At 34.0% G+C, this 24,608-nt stretch overlaps 1 protein-coding gene across 5 annotated transcripts in view; it reads right to left on the bottom strand.

The window, feature by feature from the left end:
* ARMC8 (armadillo repeat containing 8) overlaps nt 1-24,608 on the bottom strand; it is a 116,026-nt gene that overhangs the window by 82,000 nt on the left and 9,418 nt on the right. For 4 of the 5 annotated variants that reach the window (XR_467287.3, XM_007493928.3, XM_007493930.3 and 1 more), the window contains exon 2: nt 12,398-12,474. Coding sequence is in view for 3 of the 5 variants with exons in the window: in XM_007493928.3 (XP_007493990.1) it covers nt 12,398-12,474 (77 nt within the window). In the remaining 2 variants the exon portion in view is untranslated. Of the gene's footprint in view, nt 1-678; nt 1,870-12,397; nt 12,475-24,608 lie in introns of those variants that run through there. The other variant, XM_007493929.3, reaches the window with a different exon arrangement.

Below are 24,608 nucleotides of genomic sequence, written 5' to 3'. Positions count from 1 at the left end.
TCAGATGGAATATAACATAGGACTGAAAGGGCATTTTGAAGAAGATAATATGAGGCTTATTTCCTTGAACAAATCTCTGTTGTCAGTTTCCTTTTGAATCATTTACCTTTCTCATAAAGTGCAATGAAGATTGTGTAGCTATCAGACCTCCAGGGAAGCATAAGAAAGTCTCCCTCCTTAATTACTTAATTACTTAATTAAGACTTAATTACTGCAAGAAATAAAGCAGCCTTCTTACATGCTTTATTGTCTTCCAGAAAATCTTCCAGATTATTATGACCAGTACCACTGACTTGAAAGAAATATTAAAAAAACTCATCTATTATTTCTAATATAATGTGAATGCCAATCTTCCATCAGCTTCAATCTCATCTTTAATTTCACTTAGAATATTAATTTTTCTGATGGAATATAAAGGAAGGATATTCATCATTATCCCAGAAACCTGGACAAGTTCTGAAATAAAATTTCCCATTCTGAATTTGTTTCACTCCTCAGTTGAAACCATCACACATAACATTAACAGATAAGAATAAGGTTTTAAAATTTTACTAAATAGTGTATTACAACTGTCTAACAAAACAACAGCTTTGCTAACCCCTCATAACTCTATAACTATCAAATATTGCTTTCCTGTAGATACAAAAATATAATGGAACTATCAAAAAAATCACTTACCCATTCATGTGACTACTTGTGCCTCATCAATTACTCACATGTCACATGCATGAAAATGTTGAATGTTGGAGAAATTAAAATATTAAAGTTGTATATTATGAGAGCCTGTTATACTAAAAAAAGTCAACTTTCCTATATTCTACTTAAACCTTAGCACAATGAATAGTCAGATCCCTAAAGAAGACCAGTAATCACTTTCAAAATAAAACAATTTAAAACATTTCTGGGAATGAACTTTTCAAAAATTAACTCTCTGAAAAAGGTATTTTATTACCATGATTTACTAACTGATCTTCACCAGCTACTTCTCATCTAATTATATATCTTAATTTAAGGTATCAGAAACACCTGTTAGGAAACACATGCAGCTCAGTTATCAGCAATACTCCACTGTAAGAAACCTATCTTCTCAATTAACAGACCAGGGATAAGGGCATTTTGATCTCTTCAATGAGAAGCACTTGCATAAGACATGACATGTGGTTTTAAAACTTCAGGGTAGGATAATGCTCAGTAATTTTACTGTATTCTCAGAACCTAGAAAAAAAAAGTTTTCCCACTTGTCTTTCTAAGTGTTTAATAATGCAAAATAATTCATAAAAAAATCACATGTCTCTCTCTTTCAAATCAGGGAGGTTTTCTTTTTACCTTCTTCCTAATACTCTTAATGAAAGAAAAAATCTATATGGAATGGAAAGTCCATTATGCCCAGTCCTGTTTTGCTACTTGTACATACTCTTATACAGGCTTCGATACAATACTGAATTTTGGCTTAGCTTATCATTCATTGTATTAAGGAATGGCTACCTCCTTATTCATAATTATTCTGTTCACCAAAAAAAAAAAAAAAAAAAAACCCTGCCATTTACTTACGTACTTCAAACACTGCCCTTTCAGAAAGCATTAACTCTGTCTATATAAAACTGCAAAGGCAAGGAGTATTTCAGGTCTGTTATCTCATCTCCAAATACTCTACTAACAAAGAGGTTACTAGTAAAAAAAAATTCACAATTTGAAAACTGAAACTAAGTAATCTTGATTCATATTAGGATCCTTCTAAGATTTATGAAATTATTACTCCCCTGGATAGAAGTTTTTTATATTATTTAGGACTCTCTTAAGATAATGTCAATCTAAGACCTAATGTGACCTATTCATTTAAAAATGTTCTTAAAGTATGTTTGGAGTTAAATAATAAACCTGGATATTTCAGTTCCATGATAGTTTTTAATTAATGTGTGAAATTTCCAAAATTTTAAAATATTATTTCCTTTTAAATAAAAGTTGATTTAAATTACAAGGCACAACTACAATTTAAATTACTTTAAAATTTTTAAGTGCATAATAAATTTACATGAGTAATAAGACTACCCTGCCTGTCTAAATCTACTTATAAACCTTTTTCTGCACTATTCTCTGTTTTTTCAATGTTTCATTGGTTTTTTTAATCACTCACTACCCATACATTCCCCCTACCTATAACTCTACCCAAGCCCACAAATAAAAACCTTCCCTTTCAATAAGTATAGTCTTCTAATAAATATAGTCAAGCCAAATAAATCCACACTCCAACCTTTTCTTAAAATAGACATTACTTATAGCTAGAATCAGTTACTTCTCTGCCAAGAGAATGCCTCATCATCATCAGTCTTTGTGGATCCAGCATTAGCCATTAAACCCTTCAAAGTTATTTTTCTGTACACTGTTGTATTCATTATAATTCTAATTCTAATCTCTTCATTCTGCATCAGTTTACACCAGTGTTCATTCTCAGGTTTCTCTGAATACTTTCATCACTTTTTAAAGACACAATAATATTTCATTACATTCACGTGACATAATTTGCTCAGCCATTCCCCAATTGATGGTCACCCACTTTATTTCTAGTTCTTTGCTATAACAAATAAGCATTGCTCTAAATGTTTTTATACATATAGGTCATTTCCCTCCATTGTTTATATCCCTGAGTATATATCTAGTGTCTGTATTGTTAGATGAAAGAGTAAACTCAATTTAGCAACTTTTGGAGCAGAGTTCCAAATTGCTTTCCAAAATAACCAGACCAATCCACAATTCAACCAATTCCATCAACCCAATGTTGTGTGAGTTGTTTTAATTTGCCTTTCCCCAGTAGTGGTTTGAGGTACTTTTCATATGGATATAGATAGTTTAGATATCTTCCCTTTGAGACCTGTCTATTCTTATCATTTGGACATTTATGAATTTGGAGAAGAGTTCTTATTCTTATAAACTTAAAATGAGTGAATAACACATTTACTAAGCACTTACTATTGAGCAAAAGCACTATGCTAAATGTTGGGAATACAAATAGAAAATTAAACAATAAAGAAATCAGTTTCATAAATACACATATATGCATACATACATATATCGGAAAGAAGACTTTTATCAGGAAAACTTGCTGCAAGAATTGTTTTCCAAATTAACTATTTCCCTTTTAATCATAGTTATGACTGTTTTACTTTCCATGATACACTGATCATGAACTCCATCCCATCTATAGATCTAAAAGGGCATTTCTTCTTTGGTCCTTCATTTCTTGAGCAGCCATTTAAATCTGAGGCACTAAGGTGGGACAGCAAATAGAGCACTAGACCTGGAGTCAAAAAGATCTGAGTCCAAAGCCAATCTCAGACATTATCTCTGCAACCTGGGGCAAGTCACTCATTGCTGACTGCCTTGGTTTCTTCATCTGTAAAATGGCACCTACTTCCCAGAATTGTGAGGATCAAATGAGATATCTGTAAAGCACTCTGCAAATTTGAAGGCATTATCTATAAAATTGCTATCATCACTACCACCATCATCAATCATGAATCCACATGGAGCTAATCTTGGTATATAGTGTGAAAAGTTAGGTTTAAACCTAATTTCTGATGGACTGTCTTCAAGTTTTTGGTGAAATAATGAATGCTTGCCCTAGTAACTGGGGTCCTTGTGTTTGATGAACACTAGGCTACAGAATTCAATTGAACCTACATGTTATAGAAACAAATCTGCTTTATTGCCTGACTTTTGCTGTTTTTTTTTTTAACAATGTACCAAATAGCTTTGATGATTATTGTTTCATAGTATTGCTTAAGGTTGTTACTGCTAGGTCCATTTTTTCCATTATTTTTCATTATTTCCCTTAAGATTCCTGACCTTTTGTTCCTCATTTGAATTTTATTATTTAGTCTAATTCTATGATGCAACGTTTTGGTAGTTGGTATAACACTAAACCCATAAATCAATTTAGGAAGTAACATCAATTTTATAGTGTTAGCATACCCCAACTATGAGCATTAATCTTTTCAATTATCTAAGTCTCCACTTACTTCTAAAGAATATTTTATAGTTGGAAATCAGTCTGGAATAAATGAGGTTTAGACCAACATCTTATATAACTAAATAAGTAAATTAATTTAGGGTAATATTGTTTTCATCATATTGGTGGAGCTTACCTGAAACAAGTTGAAGTAGAAGCAGTAAAATATCATATACAATGACTAAACCAGGGTAAATTGATTGAAAATTAAAACCCTGAAAATTGAATGCTTCAAAATCATAATGGGTGAGATTGACCCCAAAGAATAGATATGAGAAAATATCTTTCCCTCCCTGTCTTTTCAAAGATGAGGGACCATGAGATTTAAATATTGCAAATGACGTCAAATTCTTTGATACTGTGGGTTTTATGGAGCTTTTTAAAAATTTCTTCCTCTTTTAAAAAATTTCTTAATGACAGTGACAGCACTCTGGGAACATACTGGGAGAAGAGTATAATGGAAAATGTAAGAGATGTAAAAAAGATAATAAAAACCTAAATACTTCAAAAAGTGTTGTAGTTGTTTTCCTATAATTATTTTGTGCATATGGGTAAGTAAAATGCCAGATATTTTATACATTCAATAGCTATTTAGAATGGAATTTCTTTTTATATCTCTTCCTGCTGAGCTTTTGTTGTTAATATACAGAAAGGCTAACAATTTCTTTGGGTTTGTTTTACAGCCTATTATTTAAGTGAAGTTACTGTTTCAAGTAATTTTTTGGTTGAATCTCTCATGTTCTTTGAGCAGATGACTTCATCATCTATAAAAAGCAATAATTTTGTTTCTCCTTTGCCTATGCTCATTTCCTCAATTTCTTTATCTTGCTTACTGCAATAGCTAGTTTTTCTAGAACTATTGTCAAATAACAGTAATAACATCCTTGTTTTATCTCTTTTTAAATGTTTAATTAAAATTACTGATTTTCATATTATTTGCATTAATAGAAGTACTGAATTTATAATCTCAAATCAATTAAATGTAACTTTAGAATATGGTTGAAAATTTACTTTTGAATATGCCTATTAATATTTGTGAATACAGCTCAAATAAGAAAATATGGGCAAACTACAAATATATAATTGAGGAAGAATTGGGAAACTGAAGTTTCCCTCTTGCTCTACTCCTTCCTTCCTGTAGACCAAGTTATTCTGAAAAATAACAGTTATTCTCTCTACCAATAGCAATACTTAAAAGAGTTTACAAGGCACTTTGCTATGACTACCCAGAAGCAAGTATTGCCATTTTGCAGATTGGTAAGCCAAGACTCTAAGAAGTTCTGAGACTTAGTCAAACACTGCTACTAATTGTCAGATCCAGGATGTAAACATTATTACTCAAGAAAGATTATATAGAAGGAACTCTCCTCCTGGGAGTGAATTAACTCAGCTCAACCAAGACAGAGGCCCAAATCTACCCAAAGGGAAGATTCCCAAAGTCTTTAGTGTAACAAGCTGGAGACAGAGTTCCTCTCAAGTCACCTAAAGAATGAGCTTTTAAGGAGGGCTTGAGAGAAGCCAGGGAAACCAGGAAGAGGAGATGAGGATGGAGAGCATTCCAGGTATGAAGGGAATAAATTCCCAGGACAGAGAGATAGTGTCTTTTATTGTGGAACAGTCAAAAAACTGTTATCAATGGTGGGAAGGGAGAGGATACAAGAAGACTAGAAAGGTAAAAAGAGACCAGGACTTTCAATGCCAAATACAGGATTTTGTATTTGATCCTAAAAGTGATGGAAAATTTATTGAGAATAGAAGTGACAAAATCAGACTAGAGCTTTAGGAAATCACTTTGATGGCTTTTCTTAAAACTTTCTTGAGTATATAAAGTAAGTTTCACTTTATCCAGACAGCCCTAGAACTTAGACAAAAAAAGGGGGGGAGGACAGGGAATATTGAATGTTAATAAAGCAAGTAGAGTATGTCTCAATTAATTGGAATATTCTGGGAAATAGAGTTTTGGGTAAGAATTTAATAAGAAAATTGGTTAGTTAAAACCATTTTCACTAAAAATTTCCCTAAAATATATTAAGACCCTTCTTCCTCATTACTATACATGATATAATAAATACAACTCAATATGTTATAATAATTAAGGATTTCATTATTATAAACATCAATGATAATGACAGTTCAGTAATACCAGTAATTCCTATTTATATGGCACTTCACACTTTGCAATTCACTTTCCTCACATCTCTGAGAAACAAAGTATTACTACTACTACTACTACTACTTTACAGACAGTAAACCAAGGCTAGGAAAGGCTAGTGGTTTCTCCAAAATCTTTAAGCTAGTGAGTGGATGTTTTCATTAACTGAGAATTCTGATTTATTGATTTCTGATTAAGTGGCTTGTCTATAGCTTAACATAATAATATTTGTTGTTCAGTTGTTTTTCAGTAGTGTCCGACTCTTCGTGACCTCATTTGAGGTTTTCTTGGCAAAGACATAGAAGTGATTTGCCATTTCCTTCTCCAATTCATTTTATAGATGAGGAAACTTAGATAAACAAGGTCAAGTGACTTGCCCAGGGTGACACATCTAGTAAATGTCTGAGACCAGATTTGAACTCATGGAGAGGAATTCAATGACTTCTACTCTGGCACTCTATATCCACTATATCACATAGCTTCCCTTAACATATGATGCTACCAAAACTAGAAATATTTTTTATGTAATGTTGCCAGGGTCTCAGTTTCTATACTCTGCCAAGGGCCAGGACTGAACTCTTCTATAATCCTTTTCATGAGTTTCCTTGACACAGAGATGAGGGCTATGAATACCTTCAACTCTTTTGGGAGGATTATACTAAATAGGCTTCTGACTACTGGAAGCTAACTATTCTAATATTTAGCACAAGTAAGTTTTGTTTTTCATCTTAAATATTATTTTTTAAATGCTAAATTTGTTGGCATTCACAAGTCTATTTCTAATTTATGGTTCATTTTTTTGGTTACTTATATTTGTTCTTTTTTTCTAATGTTACTTTATTTTTAAAAAATAAACCCTTACCTTCCTTCTTAGATTCAATACTATAGATTAGTTCTAAGGCACAAGAGCAGTAAGGGAGAGGCTTGCCAAGGTCACACAACTACAAAGTATTTAAGGCCAGATTTTATCCCACATCTAAAGGCCTGACTTTCAATCCACTGAGCCACCTAGCTGCCCTCTGATATTTATACTCTTAAAGTTTCACCCTTTTTACAATTTTTCCTTTTTCTTCTAAACCAGCATACAAAAGATTCTGTAGTAGTTATAGTATGCCTCACAAAACAAAAAGGTATTCTATTCATTACTTTTTTCCAACCATGCTGTTCCAATTATTTTATTTTCTCCATCAATACTAACTTTATCTAATAAGGAGGCAAATATGTTTTTTATAGAAAATCAAAATGTGTTCATGCAAGTTGTCTTAAACTTCTGAATTATTTTTATATTTTTATTCAGGACAAGGATTTTGTTAAATGAACAAAGTCAATATTTAGTTGAATAGGCACAAGATTTAAAGTATTCATTTTCTTTTGCTCTTACTGAATGTAAATTCAGATAGAAAAGCTTTAAGGACCTATGTAGAAGGATCAACTGAGAATTTGCTTGGGTCAATCTACTTGTTAGAAGTAGAGAATTGGGCAGCTGGGTAGTTCAGTGGATTGAGAGCCAGCTCTAGACATGGGAGGTCCTAGGTTCAAATCTGGCCTCAGAAACTTCCTAGCTGTGTGACCCTGGGCAAGTCACTTGACCCCCATTACCTAGCCCTTACTGCTCTTCTGCTTTGGAATCGATACCCAATATTGATTCCAAGACAGAGGGTAAGGGTTTAAAAAAAAAAAGAAGTAGAAGACATTACAAAAGGAAAGCCAAAAACGTATCTTTTTGTGTGCACGCCACCTAGATATAAAACAAGACTAGTCCTTAAAAACTTGCAGTAATTTAAAATATAGTCTTTTCCCTTGCTTTCCTCCATTCCTAATTTGCATATGCTTTTTGACTCCAAACTCTGAAAGTAATCAGTGACCTAACAAGTGCCCAAAAGTGTCCAACATTGAAAGAAGCACAAAACTGAGACCTAGCCTTTCCAGGAAATGCACTACAAACTACAAAATGATGTTTCTCTTAAAAATTCCCTTCCTAAACTCAGTAAATGTTCATTGGATGTGTGAATCTATCCACTACTAGCAGAATACTTTATAAATTACTGGAAAGACAAAAATAACAATAAAACAGTCTCAGTCTTAAAAAGAAAATATTTTATTTAAGGGTATGGATTAGACATTTAAACAGTAAGTATAGGATATAACATGTGAATAGTAAGCATGAGAGTAGAGGTTTAATTTCATGAGAAGTATTAATTGTCCTAGTCAGGGACATAGAAGATAGAGCAACTGAGCTAAACCTTGAAAGAAAATTAGGGGGGCAAGTTAGGTGGCTCAGTGAATTCAGATCTAGGCCTAAAGATAGAAAGTCCTGTGTTCAAATCTAACCTCAGACATACTTCCCAGCTGTGTGACTCTGGGCAAGTCATTTAATCCCCACTGTTTAGCCCTTATTGCTCTTCTGCCTTGGAAGTGATACACAGTATTGATTCTAAGATGAAAGGTAAGGGTTTTAGAAAAAGACTGGCCATCGCATGCTTACAATGGCAGGACATCAGAGGTCTTGTGGCTTCCTAGCCTAAAGAACGAGCTGACAGAAGTCCCTGTGAGATGACAGGTGGTGTGTCTGGAAGTCAAGCCCAATACCCATACTGAGGTTAAATTTGGCCAATCAGAGGGTCCCAGGAGACAAAAACTGTCTTTATAAGAGAAAGGATAGAGGAAGTTTGTAGTCAGTCTCATTGTCTGTGTGTCTCTGTGTCTACTTGTCTGTGTGTGCTTCTCTCTGTCTCTCACCTTTACTAATAAATATAGTCTCCAGAAAATTTTATTGTAACATAACTATCTTCAAAGGAAGAACTAAGCAAAAAACTAAATATAATAATAGCTAGCATTTATACAGCACTTTAATGTTTGTGAAGTGTTTTACATATATAATCTCATTTGCTCCTGAAAAACAACCCTGCAAGGTAGGTCTTATTATTATCCCTGCTTAACAGATGAGAAAATTAAGGCAGACAGAGGTTAAATGACTTAAAGAGTTATTCCACTAGTAACTGTCTGAAAGCAAGAGCAGAATGTAGGTTTTACTAATTCCAGGCATGAGACTTTATGCACTATATCAACTGTCACATGGAATGTTTATTTTCCAGACTATCATGTGCAGTTAAATTGGCAATTCACTAAGTTTTTCCATTAGTAAACAAATCTATGAAAAACACTGCAAATAGATGATGAGTTGAGCCTAAAACTGAACAAAAAGGATGAAGTTAAAAGTCTCTTAGGGAAACTGAACAGTTCTTTTACTGTCCCAATGTTTCTCAATGAACAAAGATATGTTTTTAACAATATTCTTCTTGTAAAATTGTATGGATGAAAGACATGGAATTGTATATAGCTATCTCCAAAGCTATTGAAGGTCTTGCAAAGGGGCAGTGATGAAGTTCATATAGGACATAAGCAGGCTGCAACACAAAACAAATGAAAAATTACACAGTAGTAGTGATACTAAAGTTGTCATCACAAAAATGTATGAGTGTTAAAAAGATGAACCAGTCAAATAACAATGGAGAATAGTAACTAATGGCCAGCCTGTACACTTTATTGTATCTACACAATGTTAAGTAGACAAAAGACGGTCCACAATATGTGGTTGACCTCATATGGCATATTTATCATTACTATTAATAATAATAACAATAATAGTTAGCATTTTATATGACGCAGAAAAGAACAACACAGGATGGAGAAGCAAAAATGAGCTGCAGCCTGTGGTAGGTTGCGAGAGTAGTCTCTTCTATATGATCACTGAAAAGTTAATGTACTAGTATGAGCTCTGGCCAATCAAACAAGGATGTATTTAAAATGTGCTTGCTATGTACAGGGCTCTGTGATAGTTAATGGGGATACACATATAAAAGTGAAACAGGCCTACCTTCAAGGAGATTGTAGTCTACGAAGGGAACACAAAATGTTCAGATAAGCAAATATAAAATATGTACAAAATATAGTGATTTGGCTTAAGGGATGGGGAGGCACAAGCAATTGGGGAATCAGGAAAAGAATCAAAGATAGCACTTGAACTGAACCTTGAAGGGAACTATGGGTCCAAAGAAGTGAACAGGAACAACATTTCAGATATGGGAGATAGCCTGTGCACAGAGATGGAAAAGGAAATGCCATCTTTACCAAACAATAAGATGTCAGTTTGCTGGGCTATAGAGCCTAAGAAAAGAAAGTTATGTATAAACACACAAACTGGAGCCAGACAATGAAGTCCTAAAGGCAACCAAGAACTTCTAAAGATTCATGACCAGAGAGACAGACCCAGGTCTTAGGAACATTTGATTGAATAGCCACATGACATATAGATAGAAGAAAAACTGGACTAAGGGTGACCAATTAAGAAACTATGACAATAATGAAACAAAAGCTTCAGTGTAATAGTTTATCTTATTGTCTATACCAAGTTAATATCTATCCTTTAAAGCCCATATGAAATACAACTTCTGTCATGTCACCTTCCCAGTTAATGACAACCTTTTCTCCTTGTGTTTTAACAAAAACAACACTTTGATTTGTGTTTTTCTAATGTAGCTACCAAACATATTATATATAAGTTATTTGTGAAGATATTAAACTTCATGAAGCCATAGACTATCTTATCTCACCTTTTCATTTCCCTCTATGTAGGTGCTTTGTATATAAGATTTATGCTAAAAATATTAGTTTAATTAAATCGATACTCTCTTTTCCAAGGTGTTATTGACTAACAATTCACTATGGAAGGGGAAAAAGAAAACAAGTCAGTCCATATGTTGCTATAATCCTAACCAAATATCTCCCAACTTCTGTCATTTCTTGTACCATCTTTAATTTGGAAGTACAGAATTGGGAGGTCCATGATGTGCCAAAATCCAGTGAGACATTCCAAATAATAAAACAGAGGTGAATCCAGGACCCACAATCCTCACACTCCAAAACAAAAATTTGAAAGGAAAAGGAATTATATTACTTTCTGCGTCTCTCTCATAAACACAATTTTGTTTTTTCCAAAACTGTCTTCTCCTTTAAACATCAAGTCATTGCTGAAAGAAAAAATACATTTCAAAACTTTTTAAATCTTATTAACCCTGCCACTGATAGCTATGTAAAGAACTAGTCTTTAGAACACAGAACTGGCTAACATGACAGCAAAGGAAAAGTAATGAATGCTGGAGGGGATGTGGCAAAGTGGGGACATTAATGCATTACTGGTGGAGTTGTGAATTGATCCAACCATTCTGGAGGGCAATTTGGAACTATGCCCAAGGGGCGCTAAAAGACTGTCTGCCCTTTGATCCAGCCATAACACTGCTGGGTTTGTACCCCAAAGAGATCATAAGGAAAAAGACTTGTACAAGAATATTCATAGCTGCACTTTTTGCGGCGGCAAAAAATTGGAAATGTAATACTCTTGTGCTCAAAGGAATAATAAATGGAAGAATTCCATGGAGACTGGAACAACCTCCAGGAAGTCATGCAGAGCGAAAGGAGCAGAACCAGGAGAACATTGTACACAGAGACTGAAACACTGTGGCACAATCAAATGTAATGGACTTCTCTACTAGCAGCAATGCAGTGATCCTGAACAACTTGTAGGAATCTATGAGAAAAACCACTATCCACACTCAGAGGAAACACTGTGGGAGTAAAAACACCAAAGGAAAACGACTGCTTGAATACATGGGTTGCAGGGATATGGTTGGGGATGTAGACTAAATGAACATCCTAGTGCAAACATCAACCACATGTTAATAGGTTCTGATCAAGGACACAAGTAATACCCAATGAAATTGCATGTGGGCTGTGGGAAGGGTGGGGGAGGGGAGGGGAGGGAAATAATGTGATTATTTTAACCAAGGAATAATGTTCTAAATTGAGTAAATAAACTAATTCAATTGGGAAAAAAAAGAACACAGAACTGTTTAGTGACAAACATGGAAATTGCAGAAAATAAGGATTGATCCATACAAAATTCAGAGTAAAATATCAGGGGGAAAATATAGACGGTTAGAGTCTCTTTTAATTTGATCAAAAGAATGTGTTAATTTCATTCTGAAGTACTAGCCAGTTTTCTATTATAGTAGCTAAAAGTATTTTGACATAGGAAGCATTTGTAAATATGAGTAGCACTACACTTTCTATTCAGTTATTAAAAAAAGATAAGCCAAGTAAAATTAAAAGTCTAAAACAAAAGATTCAAATATAGAAAACAAATGAAATTTAAAATAAGTTCTTAAATAAATACTACTTACATAACACCTTGTAGAACTTTCTGGGGATCAGGGTCAAATAGCCTGTCAACATAGTGGCGACTGCTAGCTGTCACTTCCTAGAAAATAGAGGGGAAAAATGATAACTGAAGCCATGCAAATGAGAAGTTCACAAAATTATCCACAACACTAAACATCTGACAAGTATGAATGATTTCAACTAACATCCTAATGTATCTCCTTTATGTGAGAATGACCTGATTATTAAAAGCTATGTAATGCTAAAGAATATTTTCTTTAAACCCATTTTATTTCTGTTATAATTAATATACAGTGATCCCTCACCTATTATGGGGAGTTATGTTCCAGAGGACATCTCCCCAGGTGAAAATCTATGAAGGAGTGGCATTATATTTAATTATTTATGTATATTTTAAGGCTTTGTAAACCTTTCCCACACTTATTAACCTTTCCCACACTCTGATAAACACCAGCCAATCAGTCAGTGCCCAGGATATAGAACATAACACTGTGGTTGGTCGCCTTTCAGCTAATAATATGCCAGGTACAATCTCACATTGGCAAACTTGTGCAAGCAGTAGTGGCATACTACATTTCCATTGTGTTCAGAATGGTATTCATCTGCAAAATCCCGTAATATAGCAAAAACTCCAGGATACAGAATTAGATTTTTCTTTAAAAACCCACCATACAATGAAGTTGCAATAAATGAACCACAATATAGTGAGGGACAACTGAAATTCTATCATAAACCTATTTTATTATTTTCTAAAAAATTATTTTACATTAATTTTTAAAATTAAATTATTTCAACAATAAGAGATGAAAATTACAACTCCTTGATAGCTCAGATTTCGTAGAATACTTGGAGAAATGAAAATTCCAAATTAAGGATGATATGATAACATTATAAAAAGACATTCTAATTACTGTGTAAGATAAGAAAATTTTGCAAATGCTCTTTGCCATGTCCCACGTATTATAGTCAGCAAATATTTACGTAAACAGATGATTTTCTCATTAATCATAGAAAGTAAAAATAGACTTAATAGTAAAGTTTGCTTTCTTTAAACTGTTTTAGAATATATTAGTTATTACAGTATTTCATTTAAGTATGTATGAATTCTTAGGTAACCATGAACCAATCACTTAGCCTCTTGGAGGATTAGTTTCTTCTTCTGTAAAAAGAGGATAAGAATATATGTAGTACACATATCCACAGGATTGTTGTGAAACTCAAATGTCATCTTTAAATAATATGCATTTTAAACTCTAGAGTACCACATTAGTATCAGTCTTTTTAAAAAAATAATTATTATAGTATAACGTGAAGAATAAAAAAATTGTTAGGGTATTAGTCTAACATCAGACAGATGAGATTTAAATAAAGAGGAAAACTACAAAATTTTAATGGTAGAATTAATTCAAAAAGATACTTTGCTCTACACTAGAAAGTAAATCCTATAAAATATTCTAGAAATTTATAAACTTAAAACACTAGCAGCTAAAATTTAAGTAGAACATTTTATGGAAACAAATAAAATGACAGTAAAATGTATATGGAAAAATTTAGTAAAAATGCCAAAGAATATTTTAGAAAATCATTTTTCCCATTGGAAATTAATGGGGAATAAATATCCAAGAAATGTCCATGTTATGAAATATTTTAAACATTACTTGATATTTTAGAACATTAAAATTTAATTTGGAAAATTAAATAATCACTTTAATTTAAAAAAAAACAAACAGGAGACCACTGAAACATATTAGAGATTTTAGAAATTATTTAACCTGTATATTTTTGGATTTATGATATAATTCTGATAAAATTACCTAACAAGGAAAGGAATCATTCAATAAATGTTACTGGGCAAAACAGATAACAATAGGGAGAAAAATAAACTTAGACTCGTATCCCACACAAAAATCTGCAGGCAAAATGATGAATTAAATAGTTTTGGGGGGGTAACACTCATAAAACCAGAAGAAAATAAGCTAATATACTTGACCTAAATTTTGAGTAAACTATTATTTTAGACAGTACTTGGTAAGTTACACAGTGCTTTCAATGATCCCATATATACATACAGGTCTATTCCCCATCCCAAAATTCCATGTTGCTAATGTCATTATTCTGATCCTACCTGGCTACAAGTCATGGCATTAAAATTACAAATGATTCAACAAACAAAGCAAAGATGTTTCCATAATCATTACGGTTTCAAGAGGTTAGAGATCTCAGCTCTGCCATTATTATCTTCATGACTTTGGGTAAATCACTTCACCTCCCTTGGACTCATTTTCCTAATTTCTAACTTATTTTGTCCAAACCAGAACTTTTCATCTTTCTCCAATGCCTACCTCCTTCCCAACTTCCCTAGTCTTGTCCTTAGCAACACTCCTTTCTATTGCCTTGCATTGCAACTTGGTGATTCCTTGATTTCTCCCTCTCATTTACTCTACATATGCAAACATTTTCAAATCTTGTCCACATCTCTCCAACATGTCCCTTTCTTTCCACTCATAGCCATTTCTTGGCTGGATTGCTACAACAGATTCCTAATTTATCTTTCTGCCTCAAGCAGAAGCTCTCACATAAAGGTTTTCTCACTGTAATTAAAAAAAAACTCACCCAATGTTGCAATCCATCAGGGAGAGTTCTTTGTCTTATTTGTATCTCAACTGCAATTCTCTAGAACAGTGATGGTGAACCTTTTAGAGACCAAGTGCCCAAACTTTATCCTCACAGGGCATGTGAGCCACTCCCTTACCCAAGACAGGGGAGAAAGAAAACACTCCTTCTGGGCTGCTGGGCAGAGGGGTGGGTGATGGGAAAAAAAATGTCCTTAGACGCAGTGGAGAGAGGGAAGGAATTAGCCCTCTCCAGCACATGTGCCATAGATTTGCCAACATGGCTCTAGAATCCTAGGATTAACAGTATATATACCCTTCCCAAATAAAACTCCTCCTTTTCATTGTCACTTTGACACTTCTCTAAGGTAATAATTAACTTCATTATCATCTTCAAACTCCTATCCCTTAAATTCTGATGTATGCTCTGATTGTCTTATATTTGTTCTTTACAAGATTAAGGCTGTCTCAATCCATAGGTACCAAGAAATTACACTCTGAAATCAACATTTATTTATGGTTTTTGCCTTTAATAGAAGAGAAAAATTAGGAGGTGGGAAAAGGATCCATTTGTTTCTAATATAGATAAAAGATAACAGAATCAAAGCTTTAATAATGAAATTGAGAAGGAACCTCAAGTTATGAAGTGCAGTCTCTCACCCCAAACTGAAATCCTCTAGAACAGAGGCCTCAAAACTTATTTATAAATTTTATATATGTATATATTATTATTGTACTAATAATTACATACACTATAAAACTTACCCCAAAATGTAAATTTTAAAATGATAAGATAAAAATGAAATGGTATTTCATTTTAAAGTCAAGAGAGAGCCCTTGGCATCTACAGACTAAGAGACTGACATGATCAGACCTACACCTTGGGAAGATGGATTGAAGAGTAAACTTAAGCAGAGAGGCCTAATAGGAAGTCACATCTTGTTATTTTGTGATTAAGATCTAAAATAGAATAGTGATTGTTTGACAAGAAAGATAAAGACCAGTACGAGATATGTGGATATAAAACCAATAAACTTGGCAATTGACTATATATGTGAGATGGGGGAAAGAAATTAAACTTAATACTGAGGTTATGGAAACCTAGATGACTGGAAGGTTATATATTTATGGATAGTTTATAATTTCTAAATAGTAATGCTGTCAAGAATAAAAGATAATTTTTTGAAAGACACTATATTTGGAGGGGGAGGGAATAATATGATGGTAGATCTGATCCGGTCAATAATCCATCCATCCCTTTTCATACTCTGACTCACTGTCCAATCCAAAATGAAAAAAAAGATAGGGCTCTCACTGCTCCCATGTAAAAACTATCCCAACAGTTTCTTGCCATTTTCCTTAGGTGACATAGGGGAAGGATTGAGGAAGGGACAGAATTTGCCCAACAGCACTTTCACAAGTGCTGTGGATAACTGACTAGTAGTTAGTTTAGCTTATGAATGACCTAAAAAACTAATACCTGGTTCAGAAAGGGTTGAAAGGTGGCATGGTAGAGGGAAGGAATAGAACAGTGAAATATGGGGGATAAGGGTAGGGTCATATAGGAGACAAGTCCTGTGACTATTGAAGTGGGTGTGATATATCTTCCTTCAAATTAGGAGTGCAGGCTCCCTAGGATAACCTGATGATTCCACTTTGGAGACCACTCAATAAAATACTCCTGGCGAGTTCTTCATTCAGCCTCCAGTGGCCAAGAAAAATCCAGCACTTTATTTAGTAGCCCATTTCATTTTTGGACAACTCTGATAATATTTAAAGGAAGCTAGGTAGTACAGGGGATGGAATACTAGAGTCAGGAACACCTCAATTCAAATCCAGCTTCAGATATTTAGTAGTTGTATGATCCTAGGCAAGACACGTAGCTTGTCTTCCTCAGTTTCCCCAATGGGAAAACTGTAAAATGGGGATAATAACAGAACCTATCTCATAGGATTGTTATAAGGATCAAATCAGATTAATAATTATAAAGCACTGTGCCTGGCATCTTATAGTCACTACATAAATGCTTATTTCTCCCCCCAACCCAATTATAAGGCCCAAATTTCCACCCACTGATCTTGTTTCTGCACTGTAGAGAAACAAATAAATACATCTTCCAGACAACTTTGTTTATAACATTTGAAGATAACCAAAGAGCCATTCTGTTCCTCCTAGGTAATCTTTTTCTCCCCCACCAGGAAGACACCATATTTAAGCTTCGTGCCTTCTTTCCCCCCAACTAAGTATATGTCATATCCCAGTAAACTTTTAGCATTGCTAGTTAATATCTACACTTAATAAAGCTCAATTAGTTATATATTATGTGAATCTTAAAACTGCTCAGACTCTACCTTAGAAGATTTGGTTAAGCTATTCCCTTATTGAAACAAATGAAGGTACTTGATCAGGAATGTATTAGGAATTTTAACATTACTCCACCCATACTTAGGCATACTTTAGGGGAAGATAAAGTTGTAAACTCCTAATGGAACAATGAAAAAAGTCTATAACTCATACTTATAGTAAAGCTAGAACCTTAAGCTAGGTCTATTTTTAGATCTAATACAAAAGGGTGCTAAGTACCTATAAAGGTTAAATTAATCACTAAAAGGTCAAGCAACTTACAAAGGGCAAGCTTAGCAAAGAGATGTGAAATACTCAGAAGATATAATCTAATCAGAGAAGGTGATAACAAAAGAAGATGTGAACTAAGAATGATCAGTCCTGGGAAAACCATCTACTGTGATTGGTAGATGTGGAAATTTAGGGAAGTGACACAGGAGAAAATTTCTTTAAAAGGAAGGAGAGTTCAAAATTGAGTGAGTTGGAGTTCGGACTAGTTGGGAGTCCGTAGTTCAGTTTGGGAGTTTGCCGTGGAGGTTGGAGTTTAGAGTTAGTTGGAGGAGCTAGGTCTCTGAACTCAGTTCAGGAGTTGAGGATTTCAGTGAAGGACTAGAGTTTTGCTTTAGGACGATCTTGTGGTGAGTGATTAAAGATTGACTAGTCTCTCTTAAGGCTCAGGCCTAGGCCATTTGGCCTAGGCCCTTCATACTATTTTCCCTTATTCTCTCTCTCTCCCTTTCCTTAATTCCTTCATTTGTATTAATTAAAATCTCCATAAAACCCAGCTGCCTTGGGTATTTTCATATTTGGGAATTTTTCCCATGGTGACCACTTATTTTTGATTTAAATCAAGACACTAAAAATTATCTTTACAGTTTGGCAATTCACAGTCTTGAAACCCACATTTTCACGGTTACAATTATATTACACTGTAAAACAGTAACTAAGTCCTAATCATGCTAACAATATTTTCAGGGAACTCAAAAACTCAAAAATTAGGTGCCTTTTTGTGTTGTGTATGAAATATGCATAATTGAGTAAAGCAAATCCACCCATTGGTTATGTCTGAAAATTCTGCATTCGTCTCACTCTTCACCTCTCTATAAGGAAATGGGTAGCATGCTTCAGTAACAATACTCAAGAGTTATAGTTGGTCATTGCAGTAATCAGTCAGAAAGTCTGTTTGTTGGTTTTCCTGTATAATGTTGTTATTCCATAAATTATTCTGATTCTACTCACTTCCATCTGCATCAGTTCACAAAAATTTCTCCAGATTTCTTTGAAATAATCTCTTCCATCATTTCTTATAAAGCAATAACTGTCATTACTTTCATATACCATCATTTGTATAGCCATTCTCCAATTGATTTGGCACCTCCATAGTTTCCAGTTCTTTGCTACTACAAAAAGAGAGCAGCCATAATCTCTTAAAGAATGAATGTATGACAGTTTTACAAGCCAAAGGGACTTTCAGGCATTTCAAGTTATAAGTTGCGGTTCCTCACATATAAAATCTTTAGAATTCCATTTTTAAAATCTCTATTTCAAAATAACTCAAATTTAAAAATAAAAAGTACCAAGTCAGAGACATCTACTCAGCCTTTCAAGCACCAATAGCAACTTTTTGATCCCCAAACCTACCTAAGAACAGAGAGCAATTTAAGCACACTCAGACATAGGAACTTACTCTTCCTACCTGGGACAATTTGCCTCTCCTTAGGCAAGAGATGCCCTCTTACCTCCCTTCCAAGTTTGGATACCTGATGGCATAACCCACAGCTCAGAACTTCTAACTTGAAGAGATTCACCAGCCTCAGCCTCTCCAATAGCTAGGATTACAGGTGTTGTGTGTCAATATGCTAGTAGTAGGGTCTGTATGTTACTTAAATTTTGTATTTCTCCCAGTCCCTTAGCATGGTACCCTGCAATTAAGTTCAATAAGCATGTTTCAGTAACTATTAGATAAAAACATTTGTTATGGCAGAAATAATAGAAATAGAAATGAATTTAAGTAAAGGTATTTCAGCTTTCTTGGGATAGGATACTCAGTTTTCAACTTCTATGTAGACAGTTTTAATTTTCTGTAATAGAATTGGGGTTTTAGCATAAGGAAGAGTTTTGTTTTGAATTGTTCAACTAAGAATTTAGATGCATTTTGCATACGTTTTATATTTAGACAGATTTTGTTTTATGTAAAAGCATAAACTGCATTGAGTTTTTTGTAATTCTTTTTTCAATTTTTGTTACATTGTTGTGAGATTTTTTTGATAAGTTTGTTTTTTTTCTGTATTAGCCTTAGTATGACAGTTTATTCTTTGTAACAACTGTTTGTGGAAGTTTTACATTTTGCATTTTTGAATTTTATCATTGCATTCTTTTAAATATTGCATTTTATATTTTGAATTTTCTATTATTGTTTTGTTTTTGCAAATGTTTGCATTTTGATTGTGATCTCTGTAACTGTTTATTGTAATTCCCTTTCCTTTCTTTTCCTGATTGATGTCCCTAGTGTAAGATAGTGAATAGTAGAGGATAGATAAGTGTAGTATGTTTATTATTTTGGGTAAGTATAATAGGATAGGTTTGCAAAAAGGAGGGATTTAAATATTTGCTGGTGGGCATATGAGAAATCGTTTTTCAAAGTTTTGCTAAATGCTCAAAGAGCAGAAATGTTATAGTAGAAGTAATAGAAATAGAAATGAATTTAAGTAAAATTAAAGTTGGTTGGCAGAGGCTAGCGTGACTGCATGCTAGGAACTCTAGAGAAAAGATTCTGGAATGTGGGAGGAGAGATTTTGAAGGAACAATGATCAACTGGGCTCTTCCTGTTCAAGAACTGAGAGAGGAAGGAGCTGATCTCTACTAAGCTGTTTTACCAAGCCTGTTAGTGACAGAAGGGAAACTTTTTGATTTCCTTTGGAAATAGTTTTTCTCACAAGTAGAAACATACCTGAAGAAGATCCTACGTACTCTCAACCCTGACAAAGAACGTTATTGTCCAGAGTCACTTGTTGGTGTAAGGGCTGAGGGGTCAACCTCAGGCCCAGGCCAGCTGGGTTGAACTCAGACATCTAGAGTTCATCCTTATTTATCTTGGAAACCTGTCACATCTTGAAAAACCAACAAGGGAGGATTTATAGTGTCAGGAAGAATAGAGAGGGCTTTGGGGATATTAGCAAGAAGCAGGGAGCAAAAGGGAGCATCAAGAAACAGAAGGCTTCACCTCAAGGTGAACTTAGAGGAAAGAGGGAAGTGAGAGACCTTAGTGATTAAGGCATCCTTGTTTTCAAATCTTCCCTCCCTACCTTTTGTTTTACCAATAAACCTGTTAGTTTTTAACATCAATAACTTTTTGGAAGTTGCACTCTGGCCCAGTGTGGTAAGGTCCAACTGCCTTACTGCACTAAAAGGGGACTGAGGTATCCCTTGGTGGATTTCAATATCCACACACCTCAGTGTATTCTATTATTTCACATTACATTTATCAAATATTTAATGTTTAATAAATAAGTTTGGCATTCTATGGAGAAAGACATGTGATTATTCATAACTGTGCAACTGGTAATGTAATCCCTAGTGCTTGGTGGCATGGACACAAACATCACATGAGTTATGAATAAGCAGGTCTTTCCACACCTAGAGACACCCCAAAATATTAAGTCAGATGAGAACATGAAGGCTTTTTATTTATTTTATTTTTAATAGTGCACAATTATATTTCATTTGATTTTCAGAATAATTCCATTTATTATCCCCATTTTAGAAATAAACAGGTTTCATTGTGATGAAATTACTTTCCTATAGTCAAAGAGAATTTGGCAGATGTTAACCAAGAAAAATTATTTTTCTGACTCCAAGTCCAGTGCTTTTTCCACTACAAGATGTTGCCTCTCATTAATAAATACTCCCAAATTCTTGAAGGTACAGTAACATGACACAAGCATAGAATGTGATCAAAAGTGTCCTGGTTGAGAAGAAAAGGTATTCAGGCAGCCACCCAAGAGTGATCCAAGGTCAATGAATTACTTGACAAAATGGCTTTAACCATATCTTTTTTAGCTTTGGATTTCTTTGAGTGTCTTCCATAGTACTCTGTGAATAGAAAGCGAACTCTGGAATCAATAAGACCTGCCATCTTGGACTCTTACTAGCTACGAGATCCTGAGCAAGTTACTTAACCCTGTTTGCCTCAGTTTCCTCATTTATAAAATGAGCTGGAGAAGGAAATAGCAATCCCCTCAGTTATCTTCACCAAAAAACCTCAAATAGATTCACCAAGAGTCAGATACAACCAATAGGATTGAAAATTTTACATATATTATTTCATTTATTCACTATCCTGAAGTTCTGCAAAGTTATGAGGTAGGTACTCCAAATAGTATTCAACTAATCAACAAGTATTTGTTAAGAGCCAATTATGTGCCACACACAAAGAATGAAAAAATCTTTACTAGCAATAAGGTAATTAACATTCTAATAAGAGAAACAACTACATATTAAAAATACGCAGCAAAAATATCCACTTTATAAATACAAATATATACAAAATAGTTCAATATAAGGTAGCCTGGGAAAAGAGGTAAGACAGCATTCTTTAAATGCCTACTATATGCAAGACATTATACTAACTGCTTTATAATATCGCATTTGAGAGAACACTAGCAATTGAAAGGAATTAGGAAGAGTTCATGTAGAAAATAGTGCTTGATGATGATGTCCTCCATTCCAAGCATGCTGAAACTAAGAAGAGAGATAAGGTGTTATGTATAAAGAAGGGAATAGAGGCAGACTGCTGGATGAGAAGTAGGGGGTGTGTATGAGGCAAGGGGAGGGAGGTGATAGCCAAAAAGGCTGGAAAAGAAGAGATGGGGCTAGGTTCTATTGTTTGTTTTAAAACAGAAACTTAAAGGCAATAGGAAGTCACTGACTTTAGCTGAGCTGAACAAAATATATGCTTAAGGAAAATTACTCTGACAGCAAAATGGAGGATAGAATGAGTTGGGGAAAGATAAGGCAAGGAGATCAATTAGGAGGTTGTTACAGTAACCTAAATGAGAAGTGATCAAGAACTGGATTCAAATTACAGATTTATAATTAGAAAAAAAGAGCTGGTTGCAAGAAATCTTGTTGAGGCAAAAATAACAAGACCTGGAGTGAAGTAAAGAATCTAAGAATAATGCCAAGGATAGATTGGAAGAATGGATGGTACCTTCAATAGTAATAGAGAAGTGTGGAAAAGGAAGAGAGTTAAGGGGGAAAATAATGAGATGGGTTATAGATAAATTAGGTTGATGATATCTCCAGGACATTCAGTTTTAAATATCCAATATACAAAATAATAGCTAGTCAAAACCATAGGAGGATATACCATGTAAAAAGTAAATACTACTTATATACAAAGTAATACTAAGTAATTCAAAAGGGAAAGTGCTAAGAAATCCCATAATTTTAAAACCCCATGAGTTTTATTCTTAACTTTTAACATAAATTACCTTTTTCACTCTAAAAGCCACTGTATCTTCCAACTTTGAGCAATCTTAATTTATTTTTCTTAACCTTCAAATTCTTACAATAAATATTTGGAATTCATTTCTTCATTTTAACTTACTTCAGAATACATTTCAATCTTGTTTCTAGTGTTTTCCCTCCAGTGAGCTCAAGATAGAAATGCTATTTCCTCTAGTAGCTCTAGAGAAAAAAAGAAATTCTACTTTTCTAATCTGATGGATCATTGACAAATTTCTCAGTTTCTCCATGATCCAATTTCACCTTGTCTTAGTCTTGTGATATACTATTCCACAGCATGACTTCTTCCTTCCAATCAGGCCAGTCTTCTCACTTTCTGTACAGCCATCTCATTTTCACTTTTAATATTTTATTTTTATGAACTCAAATATCAACAAGCATGAACATTTCAATAAACAAAGAATAAAAATGAGGAATGTGTATTAGCCAATTGAACCAATTAAGCCAATAGAATGAAATTCTACTGTATAGTATAATTATACATTAAATTTAAAAGCACATTAATAGAACTATCCAGTCTGAGTCTGAGTTTCTACCCTTCTGTGTATTTCTTAATGTTCCATTGGTGTTTTTCTTTTCTTTTCTTTTTTTTTTTGGTATCTCTATCACTACCCACCAACTTTCTGCCCCACCCCAAAATAGCCTTGCTCTGTAACAAATATAGTCAAGCAAAATAAATTCAGACATAGACCTTGTCTGAAAAAATATGCAAAAAGTTGATCAATGAAATAGATTAGGTAAACAAAAACCACACACAACTGAACATTAAGTAGCACAGTGTTTGATAAATCCAAAGACAGGGGTAAGGATTCATCATTCCACGAAACTGTTGAGAAAACTGTAAAGCAATCTGGCAGAAATTAGGTTTAGAGAAAAACATCTAATGAGACATACCACAATAAGCTCCAAATGGATACAAACAATTTATAAACCAAAGGATGTATGTAACAAATTAGAAGAGAAAGAAAGGAAATAACTTTGCTGTGAATGAGGAAGAAGTTCTTGACCAAACACAAGAGAAAAAAAAATGAACAATTCTAATTCTATAAAATTGAAAAGTGTTTTTTTTTTGGGGGGGGGGGATGGATAAATGAACTTAAAAAGGAATAGTAAACGAAGAAAATAACTACAGGAAATTTCTCTGAGTCTGAAAGCCTTGATACATAAGGAACTAATACAAATATATAAGAAAAAAAGCCATTTTCCAATAGATAACTGATCAAATAACATGAAAAGACAGTTCTCAAAAAAGCAAGCTATTGGGGGCAGCTGGGTGGCTCAGTAGATTGAGAGCCAGGCCTAGAGACAGGAGGTCCTAGGTTCAAATTTGACCTCAGACACTTCCCAGCTGTGTTACCCTGGGCAAGTCACTTGACTCCCATTGCCTAGCCCTTACCACTCTTCTGCCTTGGAACCAATACACAATATTGATTCCAAGACAGAAGGTAAGGGTTTAAAAGAAAAAAAAAAGCAAGCTATTAACTACATAAGAAAAACAATCCAAATGACTAATATAAGAAATCCAAGTTAAGCACCTGAAGTTTTGCCTCATATCCACAATAAAGGCAAAGATGAAAAAACTGAAGGATTAAAATTTTGCAAATCCCAAAGATGGAAAATTACTACTGTTGGAAGACCTACATGGGAGGAAAGGTATACTAAGGCATTTTTGTTGATGATGTGAGTTGGTCTGAACATTCTGAAAAGCAATTTAAAACTACAACTAAAAAGT

Source organism: Monodelphis domestica, chromosome 4 (genome assembly GCF_027887165.1).
Source record: "Monodelphis domestica isolate mMonDom1 chromosome 4, mMonDom1.pri, whole genome shotgun sequence".
NCBI classification, from domain to species: Eukaryota; Metazoa; Chordata; class Mammalia; order Didelphimorphia; family Didelphidae; genus Monodelphis; species Monodelphis domestica.
The sequence above is the reverse complement of the archived record's forward strand: the minus strand, read 5'-3'. Positions and strand labels throughout refer to the sequence as shown.